Source organism: Ascaphus truei, chromosome 3 (genome assembly GCF_040206685.1).
Source record: "Ascaphus truei isolate aAscTru1 chromosome 3, aAscTru1.hap1, whole genome shotgun sequence".
Taxonomy (NCBI): Eukaryota; Metazoa; Chordata; class Amphibia; order Anura; family Ascaphidae; genus Ascaphus; species Ascaphus truei.
This window is the reverse complement of record NC_134485.1, coordinates 230,925,345-230,949,414: the sequence shown is the minus strand read 5'-3', so window position 1 is coordinate 230,949,414 and position 24,070 is coordinate 230,925,345. Positions and strand designations below refer to the sequence as shown.

General features: G+C 43.6%; 1 protein-coding gene across 19 annotated transcripts in view; it reads right to left on the bottom strand.

The window, feature by feature from the left end:
* Positions 1 to 24,070, bottom strand: part of DMD (dystrophin) — a 2,761,517-nt gene that overhangs the window by 425,369 nt on the left and 2,312,078 nt on the right. For 17 of the 19 annotated variants that reach the window (XM_075590265.1, XM_075590266.1, XM_075590270.1 and 14 more), the window contains 2 exons: positions 16,216 to 16,388; positions 6,063 to 6,219 (listed from right to left, as the gene is read on the bottom strand). In XM_075590265.1, coding sequence (XP_075446380.1) covers positions 6,063 to 6,219; positions 16,216 to 16,388 — 330 coding nt within the window. Of the gene's footprint in view, positions 1 to 6,062; positions 6,220 to 16,215; positions 16,389 to 17,790; positions 18,019 to 24,070 lie in introns of those variants that run through there. The other 2 variants (XM_075590280.1, XM_075590281.1) reach the window with 2 other exon arrangements.

The window sequence follows — 24,070 nt, the reverse complement described above, 5'->3', positions numbered from 1 at the left end:
ATGTGAGGGTCTGGGAGAGATGTGAGGGTCTGGGAGAGATGTGAGGGTGGCTGGGAGAGATGTGAGGGTCTGGGAGAGATGTGAGGGTCTGGGAGAGATGTGAGGGTCTGGGAGAGATGTGAGGGGGCTGGGAGAGATGTGAGGGTCTGGGAGAGATGTGAGGGTGGCTGGGAGAGATGTGAGGGTCTGGGAGAGATGTGAGGGTCTGGGAGAGATGTGAGGGTCTGGGAGAGATGTGAGGGTGGCTGGGAGAGATGTGAGGGTGGCTGGGAGAGATGTGAGGGTGGCTGGGAGAGACGTGAGGGTGGCTGGGAGAGATGTGAGGGTCTGGGAGAGATGTGAGGGTCTGGGAGAGATGTGAGGGTGGCTGGGAGAGATGTGAGGGTCTGGGAGAGATGTGAGGGTGGCTGGGAGAGATGTGAGGGTGGCTGGGAGAGATGTGAGGGTCTCGGAGAGATGTGAGGGTCTGGGAGAGATGTGAGGGTCTGGGAGAGATGTGAGGGTCTGGGAGAGATGTGAGGGTCTGGGAGAGATGTGAGGGTGGCTGGGAGAGATGTGAGGGTGGCTGGTAGAGATGTGAGGGTGGCTGGGAGAGATGTGAGGGGTCTGGGAGAGATGTGAGGGGGCTGGGAGAGATGTGAGGGTCTGGGAGAGATGTGAGGGTCTGGGAGAGATGTGAGGGTGGCTGGGAGAGATATGAGGGTGGCTGGGAGAGATGTGAGTGTGGCTGGGAGAGATGTGAGGGTCTGGGAGAGATGTGAGGGTCTGGGGGAGATGTGAGGGTCTGGGAGAGATGTGAGGGTCTGGGAGAGATGTGAGGGTGGCTGGGAGAGATGTGAGGGTGGCTGGGAGAGATGTGAGGGTGGCTGGGAGAGATGTGAGGGTCTGGGAGAGATGTGAGGGGGCTGGGAGAGATGTGAGGGGGTTAGGGAGAGATGTGAGGGGGCTGGGAGAGATGTGAGGGGGGCTGGGTGAGATGTGAGGGGGGCTGGGAGAGATGTGAGGGGGCTGGGAGAGATGTGAGGGTCTGGGAGAGATGTGAGGGTGGCTGGGAGAGATGTGAGGGTGGCTGGGAGAGATGCGAGGGTGGCTGGGAGAGATGTGAGGGTGGCTGGGAGAGATGTGAGGGGTCTGGGAGAGATGTGAGGGGGCTGGGAGAGATGTGAGGGTCTGGGAGAGATGTGAGGGTCTGGGAGAGATGTGAGGGGGCCTGGTAGGTGGGGGGGAGGGCTGGGAGAGATGTGAGGGTCTGGGAGAGATGTGAGGGTCTGGGAGAGATGTGAGGGTGGCTGGGAGAGATGTGAGGGTCTGGGAGAGATGTGAGGGGGCTGGGAGAGATGTGAGGGTCTGGGAGAGATGTGAGGGTCTGGGAAAGATGTGAGGGTCTGGGAGAGATGTGAGGGTCTGGGAGAGATGTGAGGGTGGCTGGGAGAGATGTGAGGGTCTGGGAGAGATGTGAGGGTCTGGGAGAGATGTGAGGGGTCTGGGAGAGATGTGAGGGGGCTGGGAGAGATGTGAGGGGGCTTGGGAGAGATGTGAGGGGGCTGGGGGAGATGTGAGGGGGCTGGGAGAGATGTGAGGGGGCTGGGAGAGATGTGAAGGTGGCTGGGAGAGATGTGAGGGTGGCTGGGAGAGATGTGAGGGTCTGGGAGAGATGTGAGGGTGGCTGGGAGAGATGTGAGGGTGGCTGGGAGAGATGTGAGGGTCTGGGAGAGATGTGAGGGGGCTGGGAGAGATGTGAGGGGGCTGGGAGAGATGTGAGGGTCTGGGAGAGATGTGAGGGTCTGGGAGAGATGTGAGGGTCTGGGAGAGATGTGAGGGGGCTGGGAGAGATGTGAGGGGGCTGGGGGAGATGTGAGGGGGCTGGGAGAGATGTGAGGGGGCTGGGAGAGATGTGAGGGTCTGGGAGAGATGTGAGGGTCTGGGAGAGATGTGAGGGGGCTGGGAGAGATGTGAGGGTGGCTGGGAGAGATGTGAGGGGGCTGGGGGAGATGTGAGGGTCTGGGAGAGATGTGAGGGGGCTTGGAGAGATGTGAGGGGGCTGGGAGAGATGTGAGGGGGCTGGGAGAGATGTGAGGGTCTGGGAGAGATGTGAGGGTCTGGGAGAGATGTGAGGGTGGCTGGGAGAGATGTGAGGGGGCTGGGGGAGATGTGAGGGGGCTGGGAGAGATGTGAGGGCCTGGGAGAGATGTGAGGGTCTGGGGGAGATGTGAGGGGGCTGGGAGAGATGTGAGGGTGGCTGGGGGAGATGTGAGGGGGCTGGGAGAGATGTGAGGGTCTGGGAGAGATGTGAGGGGTCTGGGAGAGATGTGATGGGGCTGGGGGAGATGTGAGGGTCTGGGAGAGATGTGAGGGGGCTGGGAGAGATGTGAGGGTCTGGGAGAGATGTGAGGGGTCTGGGAGAGATGTGATGGGGCTGGGGGAGATGTGAGGGTCTGGGAGAGATGTGAGGGTGGCTGGGAGAGATGTGAGGGTCTGGGAGAGATGTGAGGGGTCTGGGAGAGATGTGATGTGGCCTGGTAGGTGGGGGGGGGGGACTGGGAGAGATGTGAGGGGGGCTGGGAGAGATGTGAGGGGGGCTGGGGGAGATGTGAGGGGGCTGGGAGAGATGTGAGGGTCTGGGAGAGATGTGAGGGTGGCTGGGGGAGATGTGAGGGGGCTGGGGGAGATGTGAGGGGGCTGGGAGAGATGTGAGGGTTTGGGAGAGATGTGAGGGGGCTGGGGGAGATGTGAGGGGGCTGGGAGAGATGTGAGGGTCTGGGAGAGATGTGAGGGTGGCTGGGAGAGATGTGGGGGTCTGGGAGAGATGTGATGGGGCTGGGAGAGATGTGAGGGTCTGGGAGAGATGTGAGGGGTCTGGGAGAGATGTGATGGGGCCTGGTAGGTGGGGGGGAGAGCTGGGAGAAATGTGAGGGGGGCTGGGAGAGATGTGAGGGGGGCTGGGGGAGATGTGAGGGGGCTGAGAGAGATGTGAGGTTCTGGGAGAGATGTGAGGGTGGCTGGGAGAGATGTGAGGGTCTGGGAGAGATGTGAGGGGTCTGGGAGAGATGTGAGGGGGCTGGGGGAGATGTGAGGGGGCTGGGAGAGATGTGAGGGTCTGGGAGAGATGTGAGGGTGGCTGGGGGAGATGTGAGGGGGCTGGGGGAGATGTGAGGGGGCTGGGAGAGATGTGAGGGTCTGGGAGAGATGTGAGGGGGCTGGGGGAGATGTGAGGGGGCTGGGAGAGATGTGAGGGTCTGGGAGAGATGTGAGGGTGGCTGGGAGAGATGTGAGGGTCTGGGAGAGATGTGAGGGGTCTGGGAGAGATGTGATGGGGCCTGGTAGGTGGGGGGGAGGGCTGGGAGAGATGTGAGGGGGGCTGGGAGAGATGTGAGGGGGGCTGGGGGAGATGTGAGGGGGCTGGCTGCAATTAAATTCTTTACAAAAGTATGGCTTTCTGGCTCGCTGTATGTGGAATTGCAGCATTGAAGATGTCTGAGAATTAAGAATGTAAAGAAAGTTTAAAATTGGATGTATGTAGGAACAAAACATTGTGTTTTATAGCTATTACACCGCTTATTTTCAACATTTGTCTGTCCAAAAGCTCTTTTCTGACTAAACAGACTAAAATTGAAGAGGGTACATGTGGGAATGTTACAATTTGACCCATACTGGTATTTCTGTACAATTTTGCAAGGGACATGCATTTTAAATCCCTGCAATTCCCTTTCTTGGAGTTACAAGCAATTTGAACTGAACCTATACTCAGTGTAAATCCTATCCAAAATCTATTTTAGCTACAGCCGCTTCAAGAAGGAAAGAGTGCCAATCATGCTGTTCTGGCCTTCACTCCCGACAAAAGAAATAACCAAAGATAATGGCAAAAAGAGCTGTATAGCACTGAGTTTCTGTTTTGCTCACACTGATGTTTCATCCGAAGATTGAATCAAAACACCAATATGCTATGACAGTTTTATAAACTAACAGGGGTGAATTTGACACAAAAAAACCCCCCATTGTTTTCCAGACTTCTCACGTGGATTTCCTTTTGCTTGTCATGAAGACAGAATTGTATTATGGCAGATTTTGGGGCATTATGTGACCATTGAGTGATGTAATAAAACTAACTGTAACATGAACTTAACACGGGGCGAGGTGAGAAGCAGCTGCCGTGAAAATATGCTCCTTTTGTAGATTCCACAAAACTATATAAGACTGATCACACACTGGGAAGATGAAAGAAAAATGTAGGACAGTCAGCATCCCAGGGAATCAAGATATCAACATGGTGTGATGTTATGAGAGCTTTAGGCACGGAATATGTATGCATTTTAAGACCTGCTTTACTTCAAAATAAAGTATATTTATACTTGTGAAGCTAAATGTACCTGTAATGTTCCAAAGAGAGTCCATATTGACAACAAAAGCATATTCTGAGGTCTTCAGGTGGTTAAAGGAGCACTGTTTGTATTTCTAACTATTAACATACAACAAATATCCTGGTTCGTACATTCGGAGCAGATCTTGGTCGTTTTATTCATACAGTATTTCCTATACTTTCATGTATTACAAACATAATCCATCTAACATAACATCTAAAAGACCTTACTCAACCTTCTTGAACTCTGCTTGGCTTCTATTTCTATCTTCACTTACAAGGTACATGTGGTTGACAGCATAAGATATCCTTTCTTACTAATTAAGACACTGTCACACAATCTTGAATTCAACTAATATGGGGATTCTACCATAGCTCCAAATTATTAAATACTCTAAACAAACACTGATAATTTATAACCTGTAACTCTCTTCTTACACGTCTGCAGGGTAGAAACCCAAGTTGATATTAAAAAAAATCCCTCTGACATGCCCAAAATCTGAAATGTTGATGGAGAGAATTGGTTGAGAACACAACAAACCTCTGTAGGATTTATTATTGAGTACAAGCTCCAGATACAGAATAGTTAAAGAGGCAATCCAAATGCATTTTAAAAAAAACATTAATTTGTATTCTTTTTTTATACAGGATTGAAGCAGGGGGTCTCCATAGCTGAACCTCATTAATTTCAGCTCTGGGGACCCCTGCTTCCCGAGATACTTACCTCTATGCATCGTTCTGCTTTTTAAAGTTCTGCATCATGTGGGCCAATAGGAAGACGCACCATATAACATCACAGCTTCCTATTGGCTAGTGGGTGCTTTGAAAAACAGCCATAATGTGAACCATGCTACAACAGCCAGAGTAGCTACCGTCACCCCCTACGGAGGGAAGTATCTCTGAAAGCAGGGGGTCCTGAAATTAATGGAGTTCAGCTCCGGAGACCCCCTACTTCAATCCTGCTTAAAAAAAATAAATGTAAAAGAAACCGCTGCTTGGATTGACTCTTTAATGCAGGGGAAAAAATATATATATCCACCTGATTTTGAAACGAAAAGATCAAATCTGTACTCTCCATGTTTCTGTGTATGTATGTATGTATATTTTTTATATATATATATATATATATATATATATATATATATATATATATATATATATATATATATATATATATATATATATATATATATATATATATATATATATTACACACACACAGTACATCCATATATCTCAATCTAAAAATGTTATTTGACTGTTGGACTTGAGGTTATAGCTGACGGAAATATCAAATGTTGTATACTCTGTGTTAAAGAGATTAACATGTGTTAACAACAAAATTATAAACATCGAACAATATATATATGTTCCATGCGTGTTCAGACAATGCTTATTCCACTACAGATTTTACTTCGATCTTATCTTTTATCTGCTCTATATTTTCTTTGGTAAACAGATGTAGGGGAAAGGAAAAGAAAGGGACAACACTCTCGCTTCAGCTTAATGTAATGAGCATGTATAACTGGACACAGGTGCAAGGAGGGAGCAAAGGGTAAATAGGCAAAAAATGGAAAAAGAGAACCCTCTTGAAAGCACTCTAGACATAGACATAGTGTTCAAGTTTTCATAGGGTTCAAGATATATAGATATATAGATACGGTACATATATTCCCATTAGAATAGAGTAATTTAGGCATCCTACCCGATGTGTTTCATTTTGCTTTTGCACTTTGGGTACATCTCCACCTATCGGTGCCTGCTGTTTCAGTTCCTCGTTCTTCAGCTGCAGCCATGCAAGGAGTTCCTGTAGAGAGATATGTAATCGCTTCCAGTGCTCGGTGCTGGCTTCTAAATGAGACCTAAAAGACATTATGTGTTACATTACCGTCAGCGGGAGAAAGATCACGGCAAATGTACAAGTCATTTCATACTAATACCAGTTTCTTTTAGATGAGAAATAATAATTAATGTATGAGCGTCTCCTTGATGAGAATTGATTGCTGATAAACAGAAGCAGACTTACAGGCTGTGTTTCTGTGACGATCTGTGTTTTTCAGCAATTAGTGGAAATCATCACGCTTATTACAATATTAATATAGACAACAAATATGTGCAAATGTGTTACTACTGGTCAACTAGCCATTAACATGATTCAATGGGAATAATAACCTGGAACTTCATTTAACAAGTACACGTGGATTTCAGAGCCATCCAATGGCATCAAAAGCATACAGTTAGCATGACATTTAACAAATTCTGTAGGCAAACAGATTTTATTGGCAGCATTTGACTAATTATAAATATTGATTCCCATGGCTTGATTTCTGAACAATTGTTTATAAATGGCACATTGCAGTCACCTTCTGCACATCACTCTTAATTACTCGTAACTGTATACCTGCTAGCACAACCATTACATTTCTATACTTATTGAAAAGTAATTAAACTATTTTATTAACAAGTGATACCAAAAGCAGAGGAGCATAGCTCTGTGACGGTAATTACTGTAAAGCCATATGACACTAACGCTTCTGTACTGTAAATAGTATTTGCATGTGTCCTAAGACTAGAGATGGGACACTTTTGGCGGATTGTGATCCACGGCGGATCGGCCAGTTCCTCTGGTCCGCGGATTTCAGCGGATCAATCTAAGAAAAGGGGCGATTCGCATTTTGCGGATTTATTATTATTACCAATACACTCCACGGATTCCGCAGCCCGTGGACGGATTTGTGGAATCCAATCCACGGATTAAGTAATCCCATTGGTGGATTGTTAAGAATCCGCAGATTGGTTTCTACAAAGCCGTCCACGGGGCTGCACCCAATAGCGGATTTTGATGAATCCGCGCGGACTGAAACCGACCAAAGCACTTTGCGGATTTTGCTCGGCGAAATGGATTTTGGGGGTAACATCAGCGAAAATCTGGGAAATGGATTTGGGCAGATTCGCCCATCTCTACTTAAGACTTTTAGGCATATAGGCCCATATTTATACGGTACTTATCTAACACTAAAAACTATAACACACTCAAATTGGGTAAAGAAGATAGTCCAATAAAGCATAATTTAAAGCCAATGAGTTAAATGTGTGTTCTGATTTGAAAAGGTCTTTAATATTACAGGTCATTTAAACTACTTATCAACAAAAGGACCCCTATAAATCGTTGGGCATGCCCCTCCATCAGAGAAAGTCGTTAATAAAGATTTGTTTCCTATCAAAAAATAAAATAAACATACTTCAATTGTCCTCAGGTTATTGTCATACATTGGTTTCAATCTGTTAACTATTAGTTTTATTGCTCACTTTCCAATGTCATCACTATTAACAGTAAAGCTACTGCAATCGAAGCTGTGCTGCACCCTCAAAGCATCAACAAATATATATCTGAAGAGAAAGCGACCAACCAGTGACTTTTACGCTTTATGTCTGTACTATTGTATTTTGCAGCCACAAATAATGGCATTTTTAATTTGTCAATACATTTTAAACATTGTAATGAGGGCTTTTCTAAAATGTAAATTGAGTTAAAAGTAAAATCCCTTAATGGTTTATTGATGAATTTACAACAAATATTTGAAGCAGAAATCATGTATTCTGCATTTTGTTTTCCTTCCCATTTTTTTTATATGGCAATATTGCTGTCTGTTTGTGTTAGGCTATAAATGTACACATACCAAAATGGGTTGTGTTTAAAAATAATAGTTGTAACTCCTCCATTTTAAAGTTGATGCATTATATATTTACACACACACACACACACACACACACACACACACACACACACACACACACACACACACACACACACACACACACACACACACACACACACACACACACACACACACACACACACACACACACGTGAATAACAATCATCTGTTCCTTAGCAGGTCTTAAAATTATGTAAATACAACCTCAGATGAACAACAACACATGACATATTACACTGTGTCATGATTTCTTTAACAAAAATAAAGCCAAAATGGAGAAGCCATGTGTGAAAAACTAAGTATACCTTATGATTCAATAGCTTGAAGAACCACCTTTAACAGTAATAACTTGAAGTAATCATTTTCTGTATGACTTTATCAGTCTCTCACATCGTTGTGGAGGAATTTTGGCACACTCTTCTTTACAACGATGCTTCAGTTCATTGAGGTTTGTGGTCATTTGTTTATGCACAGCTCTCCTAAGGTCCAGCCACAACATTTCAATTGGGTTGAGGTCTGGACTTTGACTGGGCCATTGCAACACCTTGATTCTTTTCTTTTTCAGCCATTCTCTTGTAGATTTGCTGGTGTGCTTGGGATCATTGTCTTGTTGCATGACTCAATTTCGGCCAAGCTTTAACTGTCGGACAGATGGCCTCACATTTGACTCTAGAATACTTTGGTATACAGAGGAGTTCATAATCGACTCAATGACTGCAAGGTTCCCAGGTCCTGTGGCTTCAAAATCAAGCCCAAATCATCAGCCCTCCACCACCATGCTTGACAGTTGGTATGAGGTGTTCGTGATGATATGCTGTGTTTGATTTTCGTCAAACGTGGTGCTGTGCATTATGGCCAAACATCTCCCCTTTGGTCTCACCTGTCCAAAGGACATTGTTCTAGAAGTCTTGTGGTTTGTTCAGATGCAACTTTGCAAACCTAAGTCGTGCTGCCATGTTCTTTTTAGAGAGAAGAGGCTTTCTCCTGGCAACCCTTCCAATCAAACCATACTTGTTCAGTGTTTTTCTAATTGTTCTGTCATGAACTTTAACATTTAAAGGCCTGTAGAGTCTGAGATGTAACTCTTGTTTTTTTCCGAGCATTGCACGGTCTGGCCTTGGGGGAATTTGCTCGGACGTCCACTCCTGGGAAGATTGGCAACTGTCTTGAATGTTTTCCACTTTTGAATAATCTTTCTCACTGTAGAATGATGGACTTTAAATTGTTTGGAAATGGCCTTATAGCCCTTCCCAGATTGATGGGCAGCAACAATTGCTTCTCGAAGATCTGCTGATGTCTTTCCTCCTTCGCATTGTGTTAACACACCTGAATGCTCCAGACCAGCAAACTGCTAAAAACTACGGCTTTTATAGAGGTGATCACAATTGTTGATAATCAATTAATCAAGGGCATTTGCTTAGCAGCACCTGTCTGCTACTTAGCATCTTAATTCCTATGGAAGCAGTAAGGGTGTACTTACCCTACCCTACTTACTTGTTACATAAATCATGACACTGTGTAATATGTAATGTGTTGTTGTTCATCTGAGGTTGTATTTACTATATATATATATATATATATATATATATATATATATATATATACACACAAATACAGCTGTATGCTCATTTGCATGTCTTAGGCAGGTCTGCAACCCCGCCTTTCCCCATTATCACCCAGCATACAGCACTTCCACTGCTGCAAGGGATTCTGGGAAATGACATGCAAAAGAGCACCCAGTGTCACTTTTTGCCTCAAAAAACATACCCTGGCTGTGCTCATAGCTGGGACCATGCAGCAAGCTTAAGCCTATAGGGAACCATGTTAAAAATGGGTTTTGAGGCAAAAAGTGACACTGGGTGCGCTTTTGCATGTCATTTCCCAGAATCCCTTGCTGCAGTGGAAGTGCTGTATGCTGGGTGATAATGGGGAAAGGCGGGGTTGCAGACCTGCCTAAGACATGCAAATGAGCATACAGCTGTATTTGCATATTTGCTTTCCTGTGGAGGGTTTTTGTCACTTTTTTCACTCACCATAACTTAACTCAGTATTATGGTATATATATATATATATATATATATATATATATATATACACACACATATGTATATATACACACACTGACACTGTATATAAAAAAAGAATGGTGCTAAACTGCAAAGTCAGTCACCACTGAGACTATTTTAAAGGTTAGATGATTCTTGGCTTTCCTGCCAAAGACAAACATTTCCCCACAGAATCTTGTTCAAGTGAACCAGATAGATTAATGTTTACTTTTTAGATTAGTTTGCTTTTCAATAATTAGAAAGATATATCTGACACTTCTTCAAAAAAATAGATAAAAAAATATTTACCATATTTCATTCAGTGCCTTACTTGTCTATATTTGTACTAATGTGACATCTGACCATTTATTAGACAACATAATTGGCTAAGTCATACAGTATATACTGTAAATATATATATATATATATATATCAGAAAAATCAGCACAAAATCAACACGAGGGATATAGATCTCAGATGTAAATGTTCCATATATTGTCCTAGTAACTAGAAATAGTAAAAAAAAAAAGCTGTGTGTGCTGTGCACGCGCATAGTAAGTGAAACTTCTTTGACTTTTGTCACAGAAATTGACTTATAACTCGCGTGCTCGGCACACATGTGTCAGTCAGTGTATGTGTCAGTCAGTGAGTATGTATGTGTGTCAGTCAGAGAGTATGTATGTGTGTTTGTTTGTGTGTGTGTGTCAGTCAGTGTATGTATCTGTGCCGGTCAGTGTATGTATCTGTACCGGTCAGTGTGTGTATGTGTGTCGGTCAGTGTGTGTATGCGTGTCAGTCAGTGTGTGCATGTGTGTCAGTGTGTGCATGTGTGTCAGTCAGTGTGTGTGTGTGTGTGTGTGTGTGTGTCAGTGTATGTCTCTCTCTGTTTTGTGTGAATGTCTCTCTGTGTCGGTCAGTGTGTGTATGTGTGTCAGTCAGTGTGTGTATGTGTGTCAGTCAGTGTGTGTATGTGTGTCAGTCAGTGTGTGTATGTGTGTCAGTCAGTGAGTATGTGTGTCAGTCAGTGAGTGTGTGTCAGTCAGTCAGTGTGCGTGCGTATGTGTGTCAGTCAGTGTGCGTGCGTGCGTGTGTGTGACAGTCAGTGTGCGTGCGCGTGCGTCAGTGCGTGCGTCAAAGTGTGCATGCGTCAGTGTGTGTGTGTATGTGTTTATTGGCAGCAGTACCAGCGTCATGAATGTTGAGCGGGTGGGGGAGCTCACAGGCGGGGGGGAGGAATAGGCACATCATTCAGGGGCGGTGTTCTGTACATCACTGGGGTGTGCGTGCGTGCGTCAATGTGTGTCAGAGTGTGCGCGTGCATGCGTCAGAGTGTGTGTGCGTGCATCAGAGTGTGTGTGCGTGCGTCAGTGTGTGTGCGTGCGTACGTCAGAGTGTGTGTGCGTGCGTCAGTGTGTACATCCGTCAGAGTAAGTGTGTGTGTGTGTGCGTCAGAGTAAGTGTGTGTGTCAGTCAGTGTGTGTGTATGTCAATCAGTGTGTGTATGTGTCAGTCAATGTGTGTATGTCAGTGTGTGTGTGTCTGTCAGTATATGTGTATCTCTCTGTGTGTACACACCGTATGTCTGTCTGTGTCCTGCCCCCTCTCTCCTGACTCCCCCCACCCCCCGGCGGCGCGCTCAAGTTCCCCCCTTCCCCACCCCCCGGCGACGCGCTTAAGCTCCCCCCTTCCCCACAACCCGGCGGCGCGCTCAAACCCCCCCATTCCCAGGCTGTTAAGAGCGGCGCCGACGCCAGCCTCCCTCCTCCTGTCCATCGGCATGGCAGCGGGCGGGGAACGGCGCCGCTGCCAGCCGCTTCTGCGCATGCGTGGCGCGCGGCATGGCAGCGGGCGGGGAACGGCGCCGCTGTCAGCCGCTTCTGCGCATGCGTGGCGCGCGGCATGGCAGCGGGCGGGGAACGGCACAGCCCCTTCTGCGCATGCGTGGCGCGCGGCATGGCAGCGGGCGGCGGAACAGCAGCAGTTAGGAGCGGCGGCTATCGCCGCCGCATATGTGAGCTACTGGGTGTGGGGTATGTGGGAGGGTGAGGGGTGCGGCGGCGATTAGGAGCGGCGCCGGCGGCTATCACCGCCGCCGCCACCACATGTGACAGGGGACGTGTGAGCGGAGCGGCGTCCATTACGTGACGTCACTTCCGTTTCACATTTCGCCCCCCATCTATCCAGTTTTATCCCATCAGAGGTGCCACTAAAGAAGTTTCACTTCAAAAAAAAAAAGGATATGGTGGATGGAGTGGGACAAATCCCTGGGATCTTAGCTGCTTCAGAAAGATAACCAGTTGCAGGAATATTCTAAAAGACAAAAAACAGAAGCGCCTGCCCCCTAGCGTAGTTTCATTTATTACAATAGTGATTTTGGAGAAAACCATAAAAATGCACACTCACAAACTCACACACTTCTAAACTTCTACCCTTGTGAGTGAGCATTTTTATGTTTTCTCCAAAACCACTCTTACAGTATAATAAATTGAATTACGCTATGGGTATTCACTTCTGTTTTTTGCCTTTTGGAATTTGAGGGTGCAGTACAGCTTCGATTTGAATCCGCTTATAACGCTATGCACTATAGGTATAATTGTAATGATGACATCGAATATAAAACAGCCCGTGATCAAACCCAGAATTTAATCTATTCATTCATAGAGACAGTCAGTCATAAACATGATACATTACCACCCACCTGTATTGTTGTTGCACTCTGAGGCTACAGAATGATAAGAATTACAAAATATTGGCTTGTTTAAAAGAAATGAAAACCCTGCACTACAGTAGGTCATTTTGTGTAAACAGGAGCAATGGTTTTCATCAATTCACAAAGATGGCTGTTACCCGTCAAACCCAATTTACAACAATCTAGTCCAGTTGACTTCATTCACACATATCAACATAAAGGCACATACCTTGTAATAAAATATGACATCCCTTGTGAAAGAATATATGTTATATTATGAATGTTGCAACAATGCCAGTCGTGTAGGGTGTAGGGGCACATTTACTGTAGTAGTAAACCCATTTTTTTTTTTTTAAAGCAACTCTGGGAATAAACCTTGAAAGTCAATTATGCAATGTGCCAGTTTTATTGTACATAAGCTTTGAAAATATGGCAAGACGTAAATCAAACAGTAAATAAAAATATTGATACATGTCAATATTATTTTGTGTCATAACTACTGTATTCAGAGCTGCCCACAAGGGGGAGGAGAGGATGAGCCGGGACAAGTGTCCCGGGCACGGTGGCTACAGGGGGCTCGGCCTGCGCTGGAAAGTGGAAACTTCTTTGCCCGGCTCTCGTTTCCACCGGGCCCTGGCTCTCCCCAGCTGTGGGCCTGCCTTTCCCTCACTATCTCTGCCTCTCTCCGACCCCGGTGCGCACCGGGCCTCTCTGACGTCAGATCGGGTTGGAAGCTTGACCCGACACAAGATGCTTGGTGCTAGACAGTGAAGGAGGCCCGCAGCTTGGGAGAGCCGGGCCGGCGGCAACAAGATGATCTGCAGCCGGGTAAAGAAGTTCCAACTGTTTTGTCCGGCCGCCGGGCCCCGGCTCTCCCAAGCTGCCCGTGCTGGAACTCTCTCTCTCTCATGCGTGCGTCGAAGTCAAAGAAAGAAAGGCCTGATGCGGGACAGTGAGGGAGAGAGGCAGGCCCAAACTACTTAGGAGAGAGGGTAAGCCCACAGGAGGCCCGCAGCAGTGGAGGGAGGCAGGGGGGCAGGGCGACAGAGGCCTGAGACCGTCCCCAAGGTAAGTGTGTTTTGTATGTATTGGGGGGGGGGGGGGGGGGTGACGCGGTCTTGTATATGTTTGTTTTGTTTTTTATGTTTTGGGGGGTTTGTTTAAAAAAAAACATTATTTGGGGTGGAGGTTGTATGGATTTGGGGGGTGGATTTTTTTAATGTATTTGGTTGGTGAAGGATTTTTGTATGTATTTGGAGGCTGGATGAGTTTGTATTTAGGGGGGGGAAATTATTGTGGGGGAGATTGTGTGTGTGTGTGTGGCCGGGGGTAGGGAGGGAATAAGTGTGAGGAGGGGGAGGGGCGATTGAGGGAGCGGGATTGAGGGAGAGGGGGATAATTGATGGATGAGAGGAGAATGAGGGGCTGTAAGAGTGTGAGGAAGAGAGAGGGGTGAGGGGGGGGGGGGAGAGAGCGATTAAGGAAGAGAGGAAGTAGGAGAAAAATAGTGGAGGGGGCTTGCAAGGTGTGAAATGGAGGTGCCCCTGACTGTACTGTTCTGTAATGCAATATATACACATTGCAGGAAAGGGAATGTAGAAAAGGCTTGTTCAGTGCTAAATCAAGTTATCAATACTACACTAGCTAACACCTACCCACCAAAAATATTTAAATGTATTACTGTTTGTAGAATAATGAGATCTTTCATATATTTAATGAGACTGCAGAACATGCCTAATTATAATATCCCCTGGGTGCTCCTCCACTTATAATTGCTTGATAACTCTTTGCATAATCCTACCCTATGCTGATGATTACTTTTATTTAATTCTAAATACAAACAATATACTTACATATATTTCTAACTGCACAGAATTCTCTAGGGTACGATAAAATTTATTAGGTGCAGTCCCTCCTACGGGCAAATTAAACCAATGCCACTGACGAGATTATAGAATTATTTTAATAGTATTTTTCAAGTGGATTAATAAACATGGTAAGTGGAGGGGTTTGCTTTTCTCTGACCAATCTGTTTTGTTTGATACCAAGGTATGTTCAACAGGAGCTTTCATAGCAAAGCTCCCGCTCTTTCTCTTTCTCCCATATTGTTATTAGCCTTCAGACAAGGTCAGGCTTGTATAAAGGTAGAGGAATCACTTAGATGACAAATTCTTTCCTATTCAAAGTCCCCTGTTGAATAGAACATCCTGGTTATTTTCCAAAGAAATCAAATAGTTGCTTATAAGCAGAATTCTGTTACTATATATTTGTTAGGGGGCAGTGGGAATGTGTGTTTACCCATTACTTTAGTGACTCCAGTGTTTCCCACACAGTTCAATCGCAATGCTCCGGTTTCCAGAGAGACCCAACGGTCGTCGGTAAATTAACCATGAAATCTTGTGGACCATAGAAAGCCGCAACATCGCCAGAGATGACATTGCGGCTTTCTATTGGTGATCCTGGCAGCCATATTTGTAATTCGCCAGAATCTGGCAAAGTTACGAAGTTGAAATTGCTGGCCATCGTGATGGGGGAGAGGGGGCATGAATGAGCTCTGCGAGACCCCTCAGTACTACTTGGGTAAGAAGACAATGTTTTAGGGGTGGAGAAGGATTGTAGCTTCAAGCATGATTCCCTTTGTATGAAGACAACAATTGCATTGCTCTAAAACATTTTATCAGGTAAGAGGGATTCTACCTTTATCATCCACTTTCCTTTTATAGATCAAACATTTATGAAACAAAGTCACTCTTTAAATCTCACATTTTTTAGAGTGCTTTGAGGCTTCTGTACTGAATAGTGGTAGCCGTGCTGCCACTTAAAGGTGCCTCCTGGAGCCAAAGTGATCTAATGACATTGTTAAACACAGGTGATTAGCACATTAGTATCTTGACATTATCTCTTTCATTATAAGTTTGTAAATGATTGTACATAGAGGCGAATTGTTAATCCACACTTTTATCGCTTTGTTATTTTGTTTAAATGTATCTGCCAGTATTACCCAAAAAGGAGAAGAACAATAATTACCAGAATATGTCAGAATTACACAGGACCTACAAAAAATTTAAATTGACTAATTTTTACACCAGAAACAAATAACTGGGAAATGTATTTTAGGGGTATTTAATCAGCCTAAGAAAGCCAATTACATTCGTACAATACTGTATGTTCTTCATTTAAAAATAATAATAATAATAATTTGATGAATAACCCCAGACGTGGTTATTTCATCCTTATTTTTAACACTATCTGGTTTTACTACATGTGAATGAAAAAAAATGCTGTTTCAACCCAGTTGGTACTTTCTTTCAATGCCCAGGAAAAGAAGCGGGTGCTCTTAAAAAAAAAAAAAAAAAAAACAGGAACAATGTAAATTCACATTTCTTTTCTCTTCCCGTCCATTACCTGATGTTGAGGGACTTTTTCCTGAGCTCGCTCCATCTGATATTCATGTTATCGAGACGTCTGTGCAACAGGGCTCCATCTTCGGATCCTCCCAATGACTTCAGCATTTTCTGTCCATTCTCATCCAAGGAATAAAACACTTCTGTATGAGTATCGATTTCTGCTTGTAAGTCCTGTGATCCAAAAAAAAAAACCGATCGTGTTATAAAGCAGAAAAGATACATCAAGGGTCAAATAATTTGTGGTTATAATTTGTATTGCTGTTGTAGGTCCGGATCACCCTTGATATTAAATTATTTGCAAACACATAAACAAACAAATAAATAAACTGTACCTTGTTAATTACCTCTTTAGATATGTAAGAGGAAATGAAACAAAGGTGAGTATGTCATATCTTAATGCATGGAGTATGTTTCAAGTATAGCATGGTAATAAATATCGTCAGAACTCAAGTTTACCTGCTCCTGTCAGAGGAACCCCCAATATTGCAATATCCCCCTGTTAGTCATTAACAACGTCTAGCAGTTTACTCCTAGCACACAACTTGTGTTTCTCTCGTGTTCAACTTTTTAACAATGGCTAAGAACTATTTAAAAACCTTTAACCTAAAGAGGAAATTCTGTTAGATATTATATATAATTTACAAATGTTAATTGATCATAAACACCATACGCATTAGAAAAATAGGGCTTTATTCATAAGTGTGGCTATTTGTTATTGCTTGTTAATGTTCATTCATTTGAACATACCGCATAGTCTAGCAATGACAAAAACAGTGCGATTATTTTTTATTTAAGACTCAGTAATGGTCAATCTTTAATCTAAAAAAGGGTTCATGAGTTTACAAATGTACAGTATTTACTTGTTAAAAAAAGTTATGTACCTCCATGAAATGTCAGTCTACCAATAAGCTAAAAGTGATACATGAAAGCAAAATATGACATAAGTATGAATTCAAAATTGAAAAAGAAAAAGCAATACATTATTTCCACGTGAAACACAACACTGTGTGCAATTTTGAGGTTTACAAAAGTTACAAATTCTTGTGGCAGCAGAATTAATTCATTCATTTTCTACATCTGTTGTGCAATATTTTATTAATTAATGCACAATATGGTTCATTTAAAATTGATCACTTATGTTCTTAGCTGAAACAAAGGGACCAAAATATATAGTGTTCACTCTAATACATTCCGATCATGTACATTTTTAAAGTTGCACTGCATTTGAGAGTTGTTTTGTGCTGCGATCTACTGTAACTTCAGAAAGAACTGATCTTCAGATGTGTTTGTTATGCATTAAATACAACTAATGCATTAGATGAAATAACCAGCATACTTATCTAAAGAATGGTAAAGCTGAGCTCACATTAAAATATTGTACTCATTGATAATACATTCAGTAAAATAAGACACATCGCTTAACAAATAAAACATCCAGTCTTTCTCCCGTCAAAATTCATGTAAAGAAACATAAATATATCAGAGTTTTAGCATATAGAGCGCTATTCGGAAGAAGCTACAGTATATAAAGCGGTTAGTAAAAAAAAGCCTCTGTATTTCGGATAGATCTGACCTTTACATTATATTTCTTCCTGTGCAACATTCTTAACTTGCACTGAGGATCGTAACATCAGTCGCACTGGATGATACTTGCAAGACCGCTACCTCACTGCTACAGCACAGAGTTAAGATGCCAACCACCTCTGTTCCATTCTGTTCACAGAAAACGTTTCCCCAACACAGGATTTAACAGAAGAAACAAACAGCTACTTTGTATTATACCAAAACACTGGTCATGTCCCAGAGTGTAGGAGGAGATCAATGGTATAGAAGAAAAATACGTTAGGGCAACATTAATTCTTTAACAATTTCAGCAGTTGTGGTTACGAGGGCGAGTCTACAAGATATTGTTCTGCTATGAGTTGGGGGCGCGGACAGCAGGGAAGGGGTTAATGGCTTGCAAGATAAAATAGGAACGCATTGTGCACTTTTACATGTTTTCCCTCATTTGAGTATGGCAATCGCTGCCAAAGGCACATTCTTTCGCAGGCCGAATGGCATTCCTCTCTGCCTACACCCTGAATGGGATCTTTGTATAATAACTGCATTTTATATTTCTATGCTTCTGTTGGGCTTTGTTGTACTTTCCATGCGGATTGGGTAGTGCTGGAGAAAGATTTCAGATACAATAGCTAAAATGAACCATGTTGTATAGGAGCCTCTACACAACTTTACTAGCTGTGAACCCCACGGGGTGAGATACACACAGAGGCAAATGTATAATGTCTACACTATTGTATATGTGTGCCCATTTCTGCAAAGGGTCCAGCTGATGATACCATTCACATTACCAAAACTTTGCCCGCTTAAAGATGTAATAATGTAAAAGGTATTATTACAAATGTAATTATTGTATCTAAGTCCCGATTGTTTACAAAAAAAATTACAGAAACCTGGTAGCAATGCCCCATGATATCAACTTTCTGGAAAAAGATTTATTCTCTTATGTAACGGGTTTTCCCCCCACCCAATCGCATATAGTGTGCATGTGAGGGGAATCTATATGTTACCAGGTGTGATCCCAAGCCTTGGAATGGGAAGCGCAGTGTCCGCTGTGTCCCTAACTGTACTGCTGACACTAAAAGGGGCAGGATCCCTAACCTAGGGCCTGTCCCTGCAATAGCACAAGACTACTGAGTGGCTATGGGCTAACTAGGGCCTAGGAGCTGCTGGCCTAGTGCAGTGGGTCACTGACCCCTGCACCCTCACCTCGTTCCACTAGACTGTCCTGCGCCGACTGCCCTATCTCCAGCGTGCAAAATGTATCAATCCCTGAGAGAAGGGAGATACTCCAGCCCTATTGGCTCCCTGGCGTCATGTGGGGCGCTCCTGAGGCTCATGGGACATGTAGTCCCTTCCAAGAACCTTCCCTGGTAGGCTAGGGCTGCGCGCGTGATCACTGCACATGCGCAATGACTCTATGGCCGCCGCATCTTCTTCCTGCACATCGCATGCGCAAGGGACAATATGGCGGCGCACTGCTCCCTGCTCAGTTCCCACCCTTCAGAGATGCCGGCAGGTCCCTGCCAGCAGAGGTAACGGGGTCCGGAGCTACACTTATAACACAGAATTCTAGGTCTAGCCTTTATTCCAGACCCCTAGCCACAATACTGAATAGACCAACCTATAATATCCCACTCAAAATGCTAACAAGCTGAAAGTTTTCTTTCTGGCTAGAGGCTGCTTTACAGCTGCTTAGAAGAAACCAGTCCGCAGCATGTCCATAGTAGCACACACCCAAAGAATGGACAGGCACTCCCACACTGATATTATAATATTAAAGTGGATAATTAGATGTAGATGAAAGAAACTGGGTATGCCATCCGCTCAAAACCTCTGATGAGGACTTGTTTTCAAAAGTCCTCTAGTTCCAACGTTACACCTCCAGATTCCAGAAGGTGCAGGATCACCCCAAAATAGAGAAAAACACAATATAGCGCACACTGTGTATAAAAATGCTGAAGATATGATGCTAAGCTTGGCCCATGTGCCAGCCCACTTACTAGAGATAAAATCAAATAAAGCTCATCAAATCAAAGGTTGTAAAGTGTCTTCTTGCTGCTGGTGTGCCTTTTGGATCCCAGGACTGTATGTGACCAGGTATGGCTGTATCCCCAAGTGTGGATGTTTTCCTCAAAACATAGTAGAAAAGCGTAACTGGTATGTGATAAACATGAAGAAATTGAGTAGCTTTATTAGGGATCCCCTTAAAAAGTATTAAATGGTATGGGATCCATAATATAGCCATATGGCAAACTCTAATTTAGATAGATGTTTATATTAAATATAACCAACTTAAATGTTCCAAGTGCGAAGGACAGTTGTGTGCAGGTTTTTTGGATAGTGAGTGTTGTCTACCTGTTAATTAATAACCTAGTGTTATTGGATTTATTAGTCTAGCTTGAGTCTTGTGCTATCTCTGTTACCATCGCAACCTCTGAACGTTTAAAATATGTGAATGGCATTAGCCATTTTAAATTCCTAGTGCAGATTTTTTTCTACAGGTATCTCCAAAATACAGAATTTACAACTGTCCTTTAGAGATTATATATCAAGTGTTGCAAACTGGTGCATTGCACAATCTGCATACATATCCCCTTTTATCTCTTACAGAACATCAGAGTTGCATTACGACAGTATAATAATGATAAAAAAACACTTATGAGAATATTCACATCTCAGAAAGGTCTCCAAATCTGCCTCACCCTATACTCAACTGCATACAGTACTTCAACTGCAGCCAGGGATTCTGGGTAACGACATGCAAATTAGCCCTCATAGTGTATCACTTTTGGCTTCTTATCCACTTTAACATGATCCCTCTAAGCTTACCCCTGCTTATTGGCACACCTTTTACAGAAAGACCTAGGTCAAAGAAGTGCATGGCCAGCAAACCTTCTTCCAGACAGCTTTTTGGCCTTTGGGTCTCATCATTGTGAGGGTGGCTGCAGACATTGCATCCGACCAGCTCCACAAAATACATCATATCGGCTTGTTTCCAATGAGCAGAGGGGAATGCTGCTTTCAGGAATTGAATGCACATATATTGTCACCAAAAGCAGAACTAACTGCATAAAGCAGATTCATTTTATTGAGAAATACAGTAGTTGATACAAAATTAAATGCCACCACAGTTTTTATATTAAACTAATCCTGACATTCTTCATTTGTTTTAGCTAATAATATAATTGCACTCATCTAATTCTTACCCATTTGACCAACATCTACAGTAAGTGACAATTGTTCAGGCTTTATTAATATTTCAATATATTCACTTCTTTTTTTAATGTTGAAGGAATTAACCTTCTGGTCTCACTAACATAGTTTCCAGGCAGAAGCAACTCACTGAGTGTACTTTTATGGTCTATCCCTAAATAATGTCAGTTTGTGCAATCTGACAGCCACACGTCTAAAAGGATTATACTTATACAACTAGGTGTATCATAGAAAAAAAAGGCAATAAAAGAAGAATTTTCTCAGAATGGAAATGCCCAATAACTATGTTACCTGTAATAATTTCTCAGGTTCTATTAAATTATACTGATATTCCCTGAAGTAAACTGTACTGTATGTGTTCTTTCATATAACTCTTGTTGATTTAAAAATTGTGATAGTTTGGTACCTTCCAGATAGGGCCGGTGCGAGGGTATTCGGCACCCTAGGAGAACCTCCATCCCAGTGTCCCCCCAACCCCGAACTTTCAGATCTATTTTTTAATGTTATTACAGCCCAAATTCTCTCTCACCCATCTCCTCTTCCTCTCTCCCCCCTCCAGCTCCTCCTCTCTCAACGCCTCGCACTCCTCTCACCCCTTCCTCTTTCTCTCATCCACTCCTCTCCAACTCTTCTCTCACCCCTCCTCTTCTTCTCTCACCCTCCTTCTCCTCTTTCTCTCTCACCCTCCTTCTACTCTCACCCTCTCCTTTTCTTCTTCTCTCTCCTTCTCTCCTGAACGTCCTCCTCTCACCCCCCTCTTCTTTCTCTCTCACCCACTCCTCTTCTCACCTACACAGCTTCGGTGGAGCCGGGCAGCAGCAGGAGAAGAGGACAGAGGAGGACATCAGGCGGCGGAGAGAGAAGAGGATAGACAATGGTAGGAGCAGAGCAGGGCAGCAGAGGCAGAAGATGGTGGGTGGTAGAAGAAGAGGACAGAGGATCATGGGAGCTGAGCAACATGGCACAGGAGGATGGCTGGGGTGAGCTGCGCTGTAGCAGCGCCAGACACCGGAAGTCAGTGAAGACTTTTGGGTTGGATTGCTGGGGTGCGCTCCTCCAGAAATAAAAAAGGGACTTGCCAAAGGAGAGCTGACACTCTGCTTCAAACTGCTTCTTTCAACTAAGCTACTTCTTTAGCAAAAAGTCAAGTAATGCACAAATGTTAAAATATTGCTTTCATCTTGGTGTATTACTGTGGCCATTGTTCATATAACACCCTGACCCATGCCTAAACTTTTTTTACCTGAGAGCAAGACTATAACACCCATCAAGAAAGTATCTGTAATGAATTTCATGCATTGAAAAAAAAAGTCACTCATCATCAGCATCAAATATCCATATATAGTTCAATTGAGGTTCAACGAAGTCATACTTATTTCATTAAAATGTAACTATCTTTGTCTACTACTACAATAGGTCATCAATTTAAGTTCTTAGATCTAAACACATACAGTATAATATTTGTTTTCTGAATGGGGCCACATACATTTTAATTTGTCTGCCATTATTATAAACATCCTTCACTGAATGATACTCAGCAGAACTAGGATGTTAGTGTCAAACTGCACCCAACAACCAGAAACAGATAAGAAATTAAGTGGAGGCGCAGTGACAAGTAAATTCAACTTTATATTCACCTAAGAAGACCACATAAACATGAAAAATGCACATTAATTACACTCGTGCATGGACACAAACTGAACAATCACATTGAATAAATGTAGTTCTGATAAAAACTAGAATTGATTCAATGATCAGTTCAAGGAATGACTTTCACAGTCGCTAGATAAGGACAGGCAGCAGGCTGGTCAGCCTAATAAGCATCAAGCAGCAGGATATTCTCCTCACGGCTTCCTCTGTCACTCTGAACACTGGACTCAATGCTGGCTCCTCCTACTAGTTTCACCATGTGATGTGGCTTCGTCAGGGATAACTGACCAGCCTCCTGCCTGTCCTTACCGGAATCTAGCGACTGTGAAAGTCTAACCGGAGGGGGTAATTTGTAGACACCCAGGACTGTACATCTGACGGCGCATACCAAGGAGATCCACAACCCCCACTTACTCACGGAGGAAGTGAGTCCCAACAGTGTATACGCCCGATCCAGTCCTGAAGCAGGAACTATCTGGTGTTAACCCCAGAGAGGAAGGACTTCGCAGGAACTGACAGCCAACAGCTGCAATCCAGACTGCATCCACCCAAACAGGCAATATCTCTGTCTTTTTACACACAGTTCATTCCTTGAACTGATCATTGTATCAATTCTAATTTTTATCAGAACTACATTTATTCAATGTGATTGTTCAGTTTGTGTCCATGCACTAGTGTAATTAATGTGCATTATTCATGTTTATATGGTCTTCTTAGGTGAATATAAAGTTGAATTTACTTGTCACTGCGCATCCACTTCATTTTTTTTCCCTTGAGGTTTATCTATAAGAGGAGTGGTATCCTCTTGTGTGGGCAGGCAGTAGTATACACCTACAAGGATTCTCTTTCACCAATTTTTGGAGGATTTTTCATATATTCATCATTCAATTGGACTTTATATATTTGATGTTTCAATAGAACCATGCATGACACATGAGGTAAATTAGTGCTGAGCCGTGTTAAGGGATTGCATCAAGTATCAGTGGTTATTTATTCATATTTTATTCATTTTTATATATATCATTCTGCACAATAGGATTGTAAGCAACTGTATTGTCTATCACTCTTTTCATCACAAAATCAGTTGTGATTTATGCACTCTGGAGGATCCCTCCTTGTATAACACCCCTCCCTTGTATCTACAGTTTGAAGCAGTCTGTGTATTATTAGCGCACCCATCTTGCACTTCAGGTGTTCTCACCAGTGCAATTTCCTTTCCTGAACCAGAAACAGATGGTATAAATTAAAAATGACAGCTCTATTTATCATTGGAAATGAGCAAAGCAGTCGAAATCTGTTTCCCCGGATTTTTCCGAACTTGCCATTCAAAATCCATTCCGTCATGTAAAATCCGCCGACAGATTGTTAGTTTCAATCCACGTGGAATAATTTTAAATCGCCATTGGATACAATCAGCTGGCGGATTT